The sequence below is a fragment of the Hippocampus guttulatus genome, chromosome 8 (genome assembly GCF_054856545.1).
Source record: "Hippocampus guttulatus isolate MCC_2025c chromosome 8, RoL_Hgut_1.0, whole genome shotgun sequence".
Classification (NCBI taxonomy): domain Eukaryota; kingdom Metazoa; phylum Chordata; class Actinopteri; order Syngnathiformes; family Syngnathidae; genus Hippocampus; species Hippocampus guttulatus.
The window spans coordinates 8,597,946-8,614,487 of NC_141268.1; the positions used below are offsets into that span (position 1 = coordinate 8,597,946).

Here is a 16,542-nt window from a genome sequence, read left to right on the forward strand (position 1 = left end):
TTATGTGTCGTGTTGTATTATTTTGTCATTTTATGTTAAGTATTCTTTTGATGGCAGTGCGGGCACCCGCAGCGGCTCCTCTTGTTGTCTGTTTAAGAGGGAGGAAATTTAATGTGTGCTGTATGCACATTTAACAATAAAGTTGTACTTGATACTCTTTATAATTTAGCATCACACATTCGAGTTGTTGTTTTTTTGTGTGTGTGTGTGTGATCGAAATTTGGTAGCAATTGGACATAATCTGAAGGACAGATGATGTCTTTGGAGGACTCCTGGAAATAGTCAAAATGGGACAAAATGGACTAGTTCAAACCAAAATGGAAGACTTTCTGGGCCTTTTCAGCTGTTCAGCGGTTCTTGAGATTTTTTTTTTTTTTTGTGGCTCTACTCATGATAGACAAACCTACCAAATTGCATGTTGCTAAGTGACGCCAGCGTCAGAAGGGATTGTATTGCTGAGTGCAACACAATCCGCCCCGTGTTCACATTTTAGGCAACTGCTGTGAAGCTCGCGTCTGACGCAATGTTTCTCTACTTGCTGATTCTGATAGCGTACCGCAGTAGCAGATGGATACCCAGGAATCAGAGGCTTAAGTTGTACGTGCGCTTTTGCGCTCACCCGCAAAAAAAAAAAAAAACAACATTAATTTGTCTGTTTTTGAATGTTTGTTTGTTTGTTTTTTTCCCGACAGCCAAATTGTCAACGCAGTGTTCACGGCACTCGTGTTGTTCCCTCAGGTGTACGTCATAGCAAGGTAGCTCGACAACCGAAAGACCTTTGCCAATGATTTTGATATTCAGATGATTTCTGTTTGATGTAAAAGGCCCACGTCGGCAAGGTACTGCAAGCAGCCCTTACTGAACAGCCTGGCTGCTTCCATCGGCCTGTCCCTGGTGGCCTCAGGTAAACCACATTCAAACCCTAAAGTCCAACGAAAAGCATTGACAGCCATGCATAAGAATAATAATAAGAATAAGAAAACTTTTATTCACCTCACAATGGAGAAATTCTCAATTTACAGCTGCAAAGTTATGAAAGGAAGAAATTAGAAGAACAAAAAGTATAGGAGCTGCTGTCAAGGCAGCCACTCTCGCGGTGGCATGTCACATTTGATCAACAGGCATCGTTCATGTTCAGGAGAACTTACTCATTGTTTTATAAAGCTAGAATACTGTAAAACTTGTCGTTTGAGAGGAAACGGAAGGTTTTGCTGAAAAACACTGTGGGACGTTTGAGGTATGGCTGGAATGAAAAGCCGTTTCTTAATTGACATTCTTAGGTCCTTGTGATCTTGTTAAGTATTATCACTTGTGGCTCAAGTCCTGTTTCAGTTGAAATGACTTGTGAAGAACTGGCTGGAAAAATATCCCAAGATGCATTTCATGCTGCTATCCAAATGTGTAATACAAGCGAATTTACAGTTGTACGCCCCCCCCCCCCCCCTCCCATAAGTTTATGTTTTCGGAATAGATGTATTATAAACAAGCGGTCACCTGAAAACAAAGAACGAAATAATGGAATCCATGGATGGTTCAGTCTTCTTTGCAATTCCTTGTTAAATGTCAAAGCAAAACTTTTGAAGCAATAAAGCTCACCACAAGCTGATGACTAGTGTAATGAAATCTAGTCATGTGAATTAACGATGATGAATTACGGAAATATGTCAGAACCAGCAGGGAAGTTCACACAGCCATTCTAATTAGTAAATCATTTTCTCAATTTCAAAAAACGCAGAGTCCGGTCTTCCTAAGAATGTACTAGAGAAAAAAAACGTCCTAAGAACATGTGTCTCTTTGTAATCGGAATGGCTTTGTGTTGAGTACGATGTATGCCACTGGCACTATTGTTTCATGTTTGGAACTATGTTATGTGGAATGATACCATGTTCTGGGTTCATGTAAATAAAAAGGGGGTGGAGCTTCCCTGCAGTTTGCTTCTGACAGTGACGGTGCGCTGAGGCACGTCGAGCGTTCAGGGAGGTAGGGGTAGCGACCACACTGAAAAATAAAAAACGTCTCCAGTCTTGTGCCTCGAACCAAGTGTAGTCCCACCGGGGTTTAGCCAGTGTATTTATAAAGAGACCAGAATCTCTTTATAGTCACCAGAAATGATGCCTACACAAGACCGGCGAGAGACTTCCGCGCAAGAAGGATCAACACTTTGTTGTGAACTTCCCAACTAACCCTGACAAATTTCCGAAAATGATAAAAAGTGGGTTAAAAAAAAAATTCTCTCCTCATTCATTTTGATAGGAGCACGAAATGCACTTTGGGATCTATTCCCAGCTAAGTCTTCACAAGTCTCCAACCACTGCATCCTTGGTTTAAGCTAGGAGGCGAGGACAACATCCGTGTAGACAACGCGCTGTTGCTTTTTGCGTACTTTCAATTGAAACAGGACTTGGGCTGTGATTAATGACGTTTCAGGAGATGACAAGGACGTAAGAATGGACAGAAACGCAAATTGAGTAACAGATTCGTAGTTTTCTTTGTAAATACATTCGTTCAGACCGGGTTGACAAAAACCATATCCTGCAATCTTGATATTGAGAAACTGCTCAAGTTTCACCTTTTCTCGTCACATTCATGTCTGTCAGTAGCCATTTTGCTATCAGGTACAGTACACCTGACGGTTAAACCTCCTCCATTTTCTATAAAACGTTTCCTTATTTGTGAGGAAAGCAGGATACTTGAAAGTACTCCCAACTCTCTCCGCAGGTTTTTCTGTGGTCTTTACGCTCATAGATCTAGTCCCTCAGGGCTTGTGGGCGTCCTATCACATGTTTGGACTTCTATCGTTTGGACACGGGCTGTGCTGCGCCATCTTGACGCTCACTGCACCCGCATGCGTAAGAAACTTAACTCTAACTTCATCTGTGGAGCATTCATCCATTCATATTCTACACCGCTCGTGGGTAAAATGGAGTCTGACCCAGTTGAATTTGGACAAAAAGAAACAGGCATCACCCTGGATTGGTTGACAGACAATCGCAGGGTACAAACAGACCAACAACCAGGAACTATACTAACATTTCTCTTTGTACCTCTGCAGGCCAGAACCACACCTGAGCTGTACCACATGTCCCTTTTCATCACAGTGGCATCCATTTTGAGCACAAGTAAAAAGCACATTATGTCATTTGAATTTGCGCGCACACACCTATAATCGCGTCGAAATTGAGCAGTTTTGCTTTTTTCACAAAGTCAGCAAAGGCCGAACTATCAGGTCTTTCTCAAAGATTATCTAGAGCGATTATCCTTTGATGTGGGGTGTGTCAAGAGTGTTTTCTTTTCCTCTAGCGGTAGCCTATCTCGGAAAACACTCGCAACCTAAAACTTGTGAATGGCAAACCTCTTAACTATTTCCTAAGGCGAATGCTTCTGTATGGCCAACATCGATTTCGACCGAGACTCATATTCGTCACTGTGACGTCAAGTTGAACAATAGCCCACTAAGCAAGGTACACGCAAAGATCACCGGCTGTAAGTTTAGCTTATTTCTTCTCTTATGATCAAAATCAGGCCTTTGTTGATTTGCATGTCTCGAAAAGATAATCAATCATATTAGGGCAGGGGTGTCAAACTCCTTTTTGTCACGGGCCGCAGTGAAGTGAGCGTTTTCCATGGAGGGCCTTCATGACTGTGAAAGCATGTAAAGAAGTCAAGAATAATGGTTGATTCAACGATTGTTTAAGTTACTGAAATGAGGGGTTTGGTAACAAGAAAATGCTTACTATATCTCTCTTGTTACATATGAGTAGTTGAAATTTTGGTCCGGATTTCATGGGAGAAGTTGACATGTTTGATTTGCTTTCGCGGGCCACATAAAATGATGTGTTGGGCCAGATCTGGCCCCCGGGCCTTGAGTTTGACACCCGTGTGTTAAGGGGTGTGTGATTTTTTTTTTGTGTGGAAAACTTGGGGCAGAGAACCATCAATGTTAACCCTCTGTGAAGATATTTTTGTGTGAGTGTAGCATCTAAGAGCAGTAAACACACAGTATTATTATTTTTTGCCTTGTCACGTGTGGGGGTCACTCACATTTCAGAAATTGGGTGAAGATGTTAAACATGTGCATGCATTTACCCTGCTTAAGCTTTTATGTTCTTTTATAACACCCACTTGTTTTTTTAGGTGCACTGGCAGTCAAAGGCGGACTGTGGCTGACAAAAAGGCCGCAACAATGAGCAATAAAAGCAGCCCAGCTGTCTCACATCGACATCGGATAGCCCTCATATCAACGATTCATGCGGTTTCCATGCCGCCGGCGAGCCGGTAACTCAAAACCATGGGAATGAAAGAAGAGAAAGCGAGTTAATGCAGCTCACGTTTTAATGCTTAGCTTCATACAAAGCAGGTGTTTCCTTTTGCAGATCCTTGACGTTTTGGTTCCCGTTGTAACCTGTTGAAAATGTAACACATATGATCCAAAAAGATTTAGAGGTGATACAGGCCAGCAGCTGTTAAAAAAGAAAAAAAACAACAACAAAAAAAACAATCATCACCAAGAAGCAGAAATGTGCCGCTGGAAATTTCCATGTGAAAACCCCCCAAAGCTCAGAGGAAGTCATACAATGAATGTATAACTGCACATGTAATGGGACACAACTTTACACTTCAGGGAAATCCAGCAAATGGATCACAGCAAGGCTCAGTAAGACATTCTTTTGACTTATTGTAAAGAGGAACTACAGATACAGGTTCAAGAAAAAAAAAAAGCAGCACAGAAATGTTAAGGATCCCCCACCCCCACATGATGCTAAAATTTACTATTGCTTTAGTTTGAATCGTTTTCTGTCTTTACCTGAGAACTGATATTACCAGAGTGGATACAATAAATAATTAAATCAAGGCACTGGACATTTACAAAACGATGTATAAACACAGCGTTTGACTGACTGCGGAGTTGTGAAGGATTGTCATTTCACCTTTCGAGCTTCAGAGCAGTCACAAAAAGAGGCAGGCATATTTGCATCACAACCGAAAGGCCAGAGTGACGAGAGTCAGTTGTGTCTGGATTTCCACTGTGTGGCTCAAGTCACACAATTCCGATTTGTTCCCTCAACTTTCACAATTAGGATATGCGTCACGGCAGGGGAATGAGAAAATAATACACAGAATCGAATGTCTTCAGATTAGACTCAGGCCACTTCCAAATGTGGATAAAAATCACGTTGGGCATCCGTGCAGGTGGTGGTTTCATGTGATCGGATACGTGTCACTTGGAATGTAAATGGAAACTGACTGTCCAAAAAAAAAAAAGAAATACAGTCATTCGATTGGAATTGGGCACTTGGGACTGAAGTGTCAATCCAGCCAGAAAGAATATTTAAATAAAGGGAGGTAACACAATCCCATCCAGTTCTCACAAAAGGAAACGGTTCTGAAAGGAGACTTTTTTCACCAGTGTACGCTTCTGCTGAGACTAAAAAGCAAGTACGAATGTTGGACGTACTATACATCATATTCAGTGAATCCTCAACCATTTGCCATTTGTGAACTCACCTATGCGTGAATATTTCTGAAAAACAACTTTTCCTTTAAAGACCCAAAGGATGTCATCCAAATGTTGGTGGAGTCGTAACTCACAATTTAGGTGCGTTTTTTTTTTTAAATCAAATAATGTCGAAAGCAATTATTTTAAAGGGTATGAATGTTATGATTTGGAAATGGGATCATCGTTTGGGGCGGCCTAGTGGTCCAGTGGTTAGCGCAGTGCAGAGGTACTGGGTTCAATTCCAGCTGCGGCCTCCCTGTATGGAGTTTGCAAGTTCTCCCAGGGCCTGCGTGGGTTTTCTCCGGGTACTCTGATTTCCTCCCACATTCCAAAAACATGCATTTCAGGGTGATTGGTCACTCTAAATTGTCCCTAGGTGTGAGTGTGAGTGTGAGCGCGGATGGTTGTTCGTCTCTGTGTGCCTTGCGACTGACTGGCAACCGGTTCATGGTGTCCCCCGCCTACTGCCAGAAGACAGCTGGGATATGCTCCAGCACCCCCCGCAACCCTTGTGAGGAGAAAGCGGATCGGAAAATGGATGGATGGATGGATCATCGTTTGGGTTATATTTAGAGGAAACCAGGGGTGCCCAAGTTCGGTCCTGGAAAGCCCCTCTCCATCCTGTTCTAGATATCTCCCTCTTCCAAGACAAGTGATTGAAATGACCAGGCTAGTTATCAGGTTTCTCCGAGCTTGCTGATGAGCTTATCATTTGAATCAGGTATGTCAGGGGGGTGACATCTAAAACAGGCTGGATGGGGGCTCTCGAGGGCCGGACTTGGGCACCCATGGTCGACAGCAAACCCCTCTGCTATTCGTGGGGCTAGTGCCCTTACCAAAAAGAGTGCAAAAAAGTGAGTTATTGATGGCCCCCAAAATGAATTGCAATTTGAAACTCATCTTCTAAGAACATCATTAAAAAGATACAAATATGTACATACAGTATGACAAAGGCTCTCCTTAGCTTCCACTGACGATCAGGCGAAACTTTGCTATTCCCCGACACAAACAGATCCCTAAATCGAAATGGATAACTTGGACAATACTTTTTTGCCGGGGCTTTGACATCATCTTAAGGCATCTTAGAGCCTGACGGAAAGAGCACAAAAAAATGCAAATAGCTGAATTTGTGAATATGGAACAGCAAATGGGCAGGGGTTCACTGTAAACTACTAATATAGGCAAATGTAAAAATTTCAAGGGGAAGTGTCAACTGTGAGCAAATTTTTGATATTCACCGGTATTGGTCCCTAACCTTAGTGAAGAGTGAAGAGCTTCACAGTACCTGAATTGTAGGTAGGCATAAGGAACTTATTGTCTTCACATGTCGGGTTTATTGTGATCCCTAACCTAAGAGTGTGTCATAGTCCATGTACCAGGCGAGCGTGCCATCAGTGGGTTTCACCCCAGTGACGGGCCATTTGTTTGGCTCGTCCTTGACACGGCTCAGCTGGGTGACAAGCTCGTGTTTTCCCTTGCCCATCACCAGCAGCGCCACCCTGTGGGCTCGGTTGATAGCGCCGAGCGTGAGGCTCATGCGGCGGTGCGGCTTGATGGGACTCTCGGTGAGGACCACCAGGCCATTGTCACTATGGGCCGCTTTGGCGCCAGGGAAGAGGGAGGCCGTGTGTCCGTCATGGCCGACGCCTAGGAGTACAAAGTGGAACCTGGAGCCATTGACTAATCTGCTGATGTCTTCCTGATACAGCAGCGCTGCGGCGTCGTCCTCCACGCACAGACGCTGCTTAAACTGCACCGGCATCGGGTGAATGTTGTAGTAGGGGATACGCACGTGCTGCAAAACGTGCTGCTGGATGTTGTGGAAGTTGGACTCTGGATCAGTCAATGGCACGCAGCGCTCGTCCACCATCCAAATATGGGTGTCGCTCCAGGGGAAGGAGAAATGGTGCAGGGCCAGCCTGTGGAAGAGCGCAATGGGTGTAGACCCGCCGGAGAGGGCCAGGTGGAAAACGCCGCCTTGAAGCACGGCCGCCTCCGCCGCTTCCTGGATGTCGGCGGCCAGACGCTCCACCAGCTCCTCAGGCCAGGCAGATACCATGTGAGCGCCGCGGTACTTCCCTTGCATGACTAGGAAACTCCTTGCAGACTCAACTCCTAACTGGTCCGGCCCGAGAAGTACCACATCCCTTTTGTAAGCAATCTCCTTCCCTTTCAAATGGATATCCAGCAGGTCGCCGTTGTCGACCCCTCTCGGGTAGACACGGGGAAACGAGCCGGCTAAACTCTCAAGCAACGGGGTCCACAGGTGCCAAGAGGCAAGGAGGTTTTCGGTACTGATAAAACTATTTTTGTGTCCAGCAAAAATGTGAGAAATTAATTCCTCATAAGCTTCCCGCTGCACTGTTGGAGTTTGGACATAGTAGTCTGACAGAGGCGACCCTAGGACGTTAACATTTGTATGATCCGTCACTTCCTTCCACTTGCCCTCCGTCAGAGATGGCTTAAAAAGATTCTTGGAAACGAGAATGGCTGGGTATCGAAGGCTACCGTGTCCAAAGTAGAAGATTATCTCTTTGGGCTTGCAATGAAAGCCGTGCTGAAGACAGAACATGTCGTTCTTGAAAAGAACCCGTGCGTATCCCACTCGTTCGTCCAACATCTTCCCCGAGATCAGAAGGATAGGCACCCCGTCATACTGGGACGAGTCCATGTGCGCCAACACAGCTGGAACAAAAAGTCAATTGAGAAAGTCGGCCCAAAAAAAAAAAAAGCCACTTCAGTATTTCTCATCAAAAATTCTGCCATTCTGACCTGCAAATGTTGGCGTGATGCTGATGTGGTCTTTGGTCTTGTTGAGCTCCTGCTGAACCTCGGCTTGGTATGTTTGGTACTGGCCGACCACTGCCTGATTCTTGCCCAGGGGCAACAAAGAACTGAAGAGCCGCAGCTTGTTTTGGAGAAGTTCCTCGCTGTCAGTGACATTGGTAGGAAGCCGCATGGTTAGGAGAGCCATGACCTCCGTCAGGTGGTTCTGGATTACATCTCGGATCACGCCGTACTGGTCGTAGAAGGGAATACGACCTAGGAGGAAATAATGACCAGGACACATGCAGAATACAGTGGAGCACCCAAAGCGTGTGGAGTGTGCATGTTCTCCCCGCATGTAGACCATGGGATGTTGTTCATATTTTGCAAACGAGGACTTGTGGAGCCCTTTGAGACTCTTTTGTGATTAATTCAGGGCTATATAAATAAACCTGACTTGACTACATTCCATGTCCCGTAATTGACTGGCAACCAGTACGTGGTGCACCCCATTTCTCTTATCAAAAAGTAGCTGGGCTAGGCACGACAGAAAATAGATGTGCCATGTTATTCAGTGGCGACCAGTCCAGGATGGACTAAAAGGTGTCAATTGTAAGGTACATTCAGGCAAACAAATATTGGTACACGCCAATGGGAACCGTGCTTTTGGGCTGGGAGTGGAAGAGCGAGTACCCGGAGAAAAGCCACACGAACATGGGGAGACCATGCAAACTACAAAGAGATGTGGATATTCAAACCCTGAACTCTTGACCACGATGCAGAGGCTCTCACCACTACCGCCCCGCTGATTATGGTGCCAAGTTGAATTACCTTGTACATCCAGAGTCTCTTTCAGTACAATCTCTATTCTCTCAATGTGGTGCTTGTTCCAGATGGGATCCAGGAACTTCTTGTTTTCTACTCTGAAGGGAAGGATCTTTGAGACCACCTGATGCACAACAAAAGAGTAAAAAGCAACCAATCAATCAAACGCAGAAGATTAGCAAATAACATTTACACGGTTGTCCTCACCTGCTTTCCCAAGTAATGGTCAATTCTGTACATTTCTTCATCACGTAAGGCCTCCCCAAGCTGAGCCGCAAGTACCTGAGCGCTCCTCAGGTCGTGTCCAAAAGGTTTCTCCAGAACCACTCGGAGCCAAGCCGCCCCGTCAACAGGCCTGCAGTTGGTGTTGATTTTATCCGCGATATCCGCGTACGCAAATGCCGGCACAGAGAGGTAGAATAGTCGTCCGGCCTCGGTTAGCCCTTCCTCCTGAGCCTGCTGCTCAATTTGCTGGGCCAAATCCCGGTAATCATCAAGGCTCTTGAGTTGCCGATACTGCGCTAGCCGCAAGAACTGCTCCTTGAGCAAGGCGCAGCGTTCATCAGAGACATCCTTCGGGCACGACACCGCCTTCAGGATACCAAAGAATATCGGCATGGCCTTGTCCGCGGGCGACATTCCACCAGCGTAGAAAGAGAAAGTGTTCCTGCTGACTTGATTCGAGTACAACTGGAAGAAGCCCTGCCAGAGGTACTTCTTTGCCAAGTCCCCTGTGCCCCCAACTACCACCACGGAAACATGGCCGCGACTTTGGTTCTCTTCGCCACGTCCTCCGCTGGCACACAGAGCGAGCAGAAGCAGAAATGTAGTCGCATACATGCTGCGGTGTTAAAGTGTCCAAACCCTGGATAGAAACAGAAATGCATCGTCATTAAGACCCTGTCATAAGTTGTACAGTTCTTGAGGTATTTTGCACAAATTACTAGCTGCAATACTGGTTTAAGATTAAAAAAAAAAAAAAGAATACATTCTGTAAATCAGACGTGCTTGGTGACAAAAGAAACAATAGTTACCTGTTTGAAAACCCACAAAATCATCTGACACATTGACAGTAGGAATGTAAACCAATGGACGGCTTTCAGGAGTCGCTTCCAACTATTTGCAATTGCACCCCGTCAACAGCACAGAAGAACATCACAACTGCAGTTACAAATAACTCAACTACAGTAGTGCAAAGCTGGACAGATAATCGAGCAGTTTTCACGAGGTCCGAAATCAGACATCATAAAACAGGAATCCAATAATCAATGAAAAGGCTGTTTAGATTTAATTTTTTATTTTTATTTTTTTTTTAATGCTTCGCTGATGTTGATAGGGCGGCCCGGTAGTCCAGTGGTTAGCACGTTGACTACACAGTGCAGAGATACTGGGTTCAATTCCAGCTCCGGCCTTCCTGTGTGGAGTTGGCATGTTCTCCCCGTGCTTGCGTGGGTTTTCTCCGGGTCCTCCGGTTTCCTCCCACATTCCAAAAACATGCATGGCAGGCTGATTGAACACTCAAAATCGTCCCTAGGTGTGAGTGTGGGCGCGAATGGTTGTTCGTTTCTGTGTGCCCTGCAATTGGCTGGCAACCGATTCAGGGTGTGCCCCGCCTACTGCCCGAAGACGACTGGGATAGGCTCCAGCACCCGCCGCGACCCTAGTCAGGATCAAGTGGTTCGGAAAATGAATGAATGAATGATGTTGATAGTGGCAGCATGGTGGGGCTTTGTGGTCATGCATGCCTCACATATCTAAAATTTGGGGTCCCAAGCTTTCCTGTGTGGAGTCTGTTTGTTTTCCCCATTTTCGCTTGTTTGTATGTGGCAACCCCCCCCCCCCCCCCCCCACCACCACCACCACACACACCGAGTCTTGGCTTCTTTTTTTCTCAGAGGAAGTTTTCCTGGTCTTAGTCCTGCTCTAACATGCAAAGTGTCTTGAGATAATGGGTGATTTGGCGACATAAATAAGGTTGACTCCATAGCACACTGTATATACAAAGTGACTTGCGCAAAGCACATTGAAAAGTATCTGAAAACATCAAGGTGGCTACACTTACACTTGCCCCGTACCGACTAGACGCTCAAAAAATACATTTGATGTCAATAATCAACGTAAATCTAAATTCAACAAGGATATTAAGAAATGAAATCGAACCTACCCAAAATTCCGACGCGGTGGTAAAAAGAAGACTGAAATGCTCCGCTGCAATTTGGGAAAGTCAAATCGAGAGCTACCAATTTTTGTGTTGCGTTGTCATGAGTGTAGTGATCCGGGGACACCAGCCAGTGGGATTTGTACTGGTGGGAACTTTGTACTTTGCTCAGGGGCACTGAGCTTCTCTTGGTACAATAGTACCGCTGTCCATAGTAGGCGAGAAAAGTTCAACGACCCTGCTGATTTCCGAGAAGATGAAGTCAAGTATTGGGCAAAATGGGGAGAGACAACATTACAGTAAAAACATCAAACATTGCTACATATGAAAAAATAAATAAATACCGGTCTTTAACGATTAAGTTAACAGCATTTGTTGTGCATCACATTTAGAAATAGCGAGAATTAAAGCTGAATGGGCCCTTAGTCACTTTTTTTCACAGTGAATCCAAAAAATAATCATCAAATGTTAATGTCATGCTCCATCCATGGTGTACCTAAAAGGTCTTTGTCAATTTAGCATCACCCATTTGTCAAGGACACCTTCCAAACTGGGGCTCATTTGCGCAAATTCCATGGTAGGAATTTGTGCCTTTGAGCCTTGGAAGTCGTCTAAAATGGCCGACTTCCTGTTAAATTTTAGGTATGGTTCCTTCAGACTTTTTCAGGCGTCACATTATGGTAAATTTCATGTAGAATAGTGAAACTGATTCCATAAATGATTTTTTTTTTGTAGCTTTCCAGGTTGAGCTTCTAAGTGACTTTTGAAGGGTCTGCTTTGGCAACCCTATAATACACACAGTACATTTTTGCCAGTATACACGCACCCTACTATTAGAAGTGAAAGATAACTAATCAGCAAGCTCATGCATTACTTCTCAACAAGCAACGTTACACCGTTGTCAGCACAGACAAGCTGGAGCTTGCATTTTATTGGACATACTATTGTGGGATTCTGGATGCCTCATATGCAGTTTACAGTGATAAAAACGAATGGCAAAAGGCCAGCTCAACAGCTACTTATTTGAAGCTCTGATTCACCAGTGATGTTGAAAGGGCTGCTTTACAAATATTTGACGATAATAACATACTGGCAAACTGTTCTGCTCATGCAGAAATTGCAACCCAAATTTGCATGCTTCGCCACCGCAGGGACAGAACTCAGATAGCGGTCGCTTGCAGTGCCTTTCAAACACTGTGTCGCTTGTACTCATGGGTTCTGCTCGTTTTTACAAATGAGTTGATTTGCACACATTAATCAGCAAATGGCCATACTTTCATCGAAAGACACTGCGCTCATTCAGGGCCTCACAAGATCTTCTACGGAGGCATGTGATGCCGCAATGGCGAGGCCAGCCATTCCGACGCTGCATTGTCTAGCACTGGCATTTGTTATTTGAACGCAGATTTTGTAATGAGTCTTTACATCATTAAGATGGCACAAAAATACTGCTACACCCCCAAAGCTATATTGCATTTTTTAGCAATTAAGTTTGATACGTTTTTACAAGATCAAAAAACCAGTCAGTATCTGGTGTGAGCACCATTTGTCTCAGACAGTGCAATAAGTCTCCTTGGCATATTTAGTTTTGATCAGGTTGATGGTGGCCTGTGGAATGTTGGCCCAGTTCCTTTGCAATGGCTGTGCTAAATTGCTGGATATTGGCAGGAGCTGGAACATGTCCTTGACAGTAATCCAGAGCATCCCAAATATGCTCAATGGGTGGCATGTCTGGTGGGTACGCTGGCCATGCAACACCCAGGATGTTTTCAGCTTCCGGGAATTATTTCCAGACTTTTGCAACATGCGGCCGTGTATTATCATGCTGCAACATGTGGTGGTGGTGGTGAATGGCACAACAACGGGCCACTAGCTCTCGTCTCGCCTTTCAACATAATGTCAGTTTCAACCAAGCCAGACTTACCTAGCTCACGCTATACCTCATAAAGTTTACCGAATACTCACAAAATGTGGAACACGCACACTTCTGCATTTTCATGATAACCTGGTTCTTTTTATTTTGCAACAAAGGTACTGCTCTTAACCTTATGCTCCATTATTTTTCCTTTAAACTATATTGGCGCGTTTGTACATGATTTGAATGAATGTCACTACACGCAAACAACTGTACGACAAGACTAAATGAATGCCGTGATTTATCTGCATATTTTCCATAAAGTGGCGAAAAAACTTGGGACATCGTTGATTCCACCTGCCAGCTGTCAAACTCCATTTCCGCGTTGACGTAATAGCTTTCGCGTTTGCGTGACGTGTTTGACGAGGGGGTGGAGGGGGGGGGGGGGGTTAGACCAAGTGGCTTAGCGGCGAATATACACATAGGCGACTAATATGAGAGTTAAAAAAAATACTTATACGTACCAGCGTGCCATTTCGTGTCAACGTTTGTGAACCTGAGCGGTACACTTCCTGCTCTGGTCACGTGACACCATAACTCTGACGCGAACAGGCGCGCCCCCCCCCCACAAAAAAAAAGAAACGTTTTTTTTTTTTCAAAGCCTGATCAATTTATTCCCATCTTCCGTTATAAGAGTACAAACCCAAGATGACATAAAATTGTGGCTACAAAATGCTAAATTGTCGTCTTGAAGTGGGTATAAATTGCACAATAAAAATTGTATAATTCCTGGACAGGCTTCAGAAAATGGAGTGCACTTTCTGGCAAATGCGCGTTCCACTTGATCACCAGGACGTCCAAGTTGTAAATAGAATACAAACTCGCATTTTTTTGCGCACATTATTATTTTTCGTGGACACAAATTAATATACTGTGACATAATATAGTCATTTTTGTCCCCAAGTAGTTTATGTCTTGACTTCCAAGGTTAAATCGTTCCTGACCATCCTCGTAACTCATATCTTTCCTCATTGAAATTACATTACAGTAATCGTTTCCAGTGCACCAGAAAAAAAATTGAATTAGAAAATTATCACTCTAAACTATCCATTCATCCATCCATTTTCCGAACCGCTTGATCCTCACTAGGGTCGCGGGGGGTGCTGGAGCCTATCCCAGCCGTCTTCGGGTAGTAGGCGGGGACACCCTGAATCAGTCGCCAGCCAATCGCAGGGCACACAGAGACGAACAACCATTCACGCCCACACTCACACCCAGGGACAAGTTAGAGCGTCAATCAGCCTGCCATGCATGTTTTTGGAATGTGGGAGGAAACCGGAGCACCCGGAGAAAACCCACGCAGGCCCGGGGAGAACACGCAAACTCCACACAGGGAGGCCGGAGCTGGAATTGAACCCGGTACCTCCGCACTGTGAAGCCGACGTGCTAACCACTGGACTACCGGGCCGCCTCTAAACTATTGTACTTTATTTAAAAAAAAATCAGTTCTACATATGAAGGCTCCAGCACGCCCCGCGACCCTTGTGAGGATAAGCGGGTCATGAAAATGGGTGAATGGATATTACATAACAATGTAAAAAAAAAAAATAATAATAATAGTAATCTGGGTTGCACACCACGGCCACCAGGGGGCAGTAAAATATATATACAGACATATCCGGGCATGCTCTTGCCCAAAGTCATAACTGACTTTGGGCAAGAGGCAGGGTACACCCTGAATTGGTCGCCAGCTAATGTCAGGGCACATACAGACAAACAATTATTCATACTCAAATTTAACCCACCATGCATTTTTGGGGAACATGGGAGGAAATCGGAGTGTGTGGATATCCACAGAGGATAAAGAATAAATGCCTGTGGTTGACTGGGCGGCACGTCCACCTCACAGTACAAAGGCCCAGGGTTCGAACATGGGCTCCGGCTTTCCTGTGTGGAGTGTGCATGATCTCCTCAAGGCTGCGTGGGTTTTCTCCAGGTACTCCGATTTTCTCCCACATTCCAAAAAAAGAAAATCACATCCATGGTAGGTCACTCAACATTCTATATTGTCCTGGGCGTGATTGCGAGTGTGAGTGGTTGATGTTTGTCCATGTGTGCCCTGTGATTGGCTAGCATCCAGTTCAGGGTGTACCCCGCCTGCTGCCCGAAGACTGTTGGGTTGCCCATGACTCTCATGAGGATAAGTAGCTCGGCTAATGGATAGAGGGAGTATTATTGTATGCTCTGTTCGCACATGTTGCTACTTTTTGTGTTCAAAGAGGGGTTTTTTTTCAGGTTTAGAACTACAGTGACATCAAGTCTAGTTGCGATTAACATTTGCATTTTCTATGAACAAAAGTAAAAACAAAATTAGAAATGGTATTTTTGTGCACAAAATTGATTTAATGTTATTTTATTTGTTTTGTTTTTATTTTAATTTTAAAATGAAAACACAGTTTAAGGCTGTTAGAAACAAATAGTTATAATGATGCATATTGGTTATAGACAGCTAGCAGTATAAAGGAAGTGCAAATACTTGTGTCAGTCACAGCTGGCGTTTCAGACAGTCACTTGGGGGCAGCTGAACACTATGAGGGGGAACGTCTTCATCTTCCTGAGAAATGTGCCTATATACACAGACAACTGTATACTTTTTTAAACCGCAAAATCCATCGTGGGTTCGGGGTTTGCAGTCCTGCTACTTTGCTTCTTTTTTTTTTGTGCGGTTCATAATTCTATTTTGTTTGTAATTCCACTGTCGACCACTAGATTGTGGTACCCTATTCAATTTTACTCTGTAAATTTGACTAAATAAGAACATTGAAAACAGGAAGTGGTGTATTTCTGCTCTGCCTAGTTTTTGCTATAGATTATTGAAGGTCAATCCCCTTCATTCCTGCTTTTTACCCCTCAGAAAGTGAGCACTGTAGCTCTATTTTATAATGTACATCTCTGGACATGATTATTGACACATATTGTGAGATAATAAGTTCGTTAGTTTGAGAAAAAAAAAAGAAAATGATTCACTTGAAACACAAGATCGGGACAATGTTACACTGTTTGTACAATTCTTTTGTGTTATTCATTGCTCTTACTCTCCCTCTCAAATGCGTTCAAATGTGTTCATATTACTGTAAAATTGTGTTGAAAGACCTTTAAAAAAGTGCCATAAATGATAGAAAACATGCCAGGGTATATTTAAAGAGGGTGTTTCTATATAACAAATGCAACTTTTTTGCAGGTGTGGTCTCATCTGGAACATAAGCCCTTTGACGGGGGGGGGGGGGCAGCTGTGTACTATGAATGAAATGTCAGCACTGAAAAATGAATCTGGATTTAGAAAAATGCCACTGACTAATTTTGCTGTGGCGTAAGAAAGTGCCTCCGCACATTGTTCAGCTGTGTGCGACTCATTGCCCTCCCACGTGACGGTCCGCCACA

At 44.3% G+C, this 16,542-nt stretch overlaps 2 protein-coding genes across 3 annotated transcripts; one reads left to right on the forward strand and one right to left on the reverse strand.

The window, feature by feature from the left end:
• Window positions 1-642: 642 nt before the first annotated feature.
• LOC147201025 (uncharacterized) lies at window positions 643-4,321 on the forward strand (the record flags this gene model as incomplete). The annotated part of the gene is made up of 5 exons (XM_086117627.1): window positions 643-755; window positions 825-904; window positions 2,719-2,849; window positions 3,053-3,119; window positions 4,135-4,321. Coding segments are annotated over 5 exons (444 nt in total), but the record flags the coding sequence as incomplete, so codon positions are not given.
• h6pd (hexose-6-phosphate dehydrogenase (glucose 1-dehydrogenase)) lies at window positions 4,315-13,689 on the reverse strand. 2 transcript variants are annotated; one of them, XM_086117618.1, is made up of 5 exons: window positions 13,626-13,689; window positions 9,296-9,953; window positions 9,095-9,212; window positions 8,270-8,539; window positions 4,315-8,182 (listed from the first exon to the last, which is right to left on the reverse strand). In XM_086117618.1, exons 2-5 carry the CDS (start codon window positions 9,926-9,928, stop codon window positions 6,843-6,845), a joined length of 2,361 nt encoding a protein of 786 aa, XP_085973744.1. In that variant the 5' UTR covers window positions 9,929-9,953; window positions 13,626-13,689; the 3' UTR covers window positions 4,315-6,842. The 2 variants fall into 2 exon arrangements, with proteins under 2 accessions (XP_085973744.1, XP_085973743.1); XM_086117617.1 differs by lacking the exon at window positions 13,626-13,689 and adding an exon at window positions 11,253-11,686.
• Window positions 13,690-16,542: the final 2,853 nt, after the last annotated feature.

What these genes read in the sequence shown, in the direction of transcription:
- h6pd (XM_086117618.1), bottom strand. Translation starts at nt 9,928, where the DNA reads ATGTATGCGACTACATTTCTGCTTCTGCTCGCTCTGTGTGCCAGCGGA. An exon ending in AGAGACTCTGGATGTACAAG is followed by an intron (nt 8,540 to 9,094) that starts GTAATTCAACTT and finishes ATTTCCTCCTAG; the next exon opens with GTCGTATTCCCTTCTACGAC. An exon ending in CATCACGCCAACATTTGCAG is followed by an intron (nt 8,183 to 8,269) that starts GTCAGAATGGCA and finishes TTTTTGTTCCAG; the next exon opens with CTGTGTTGGCGCACATGGAC.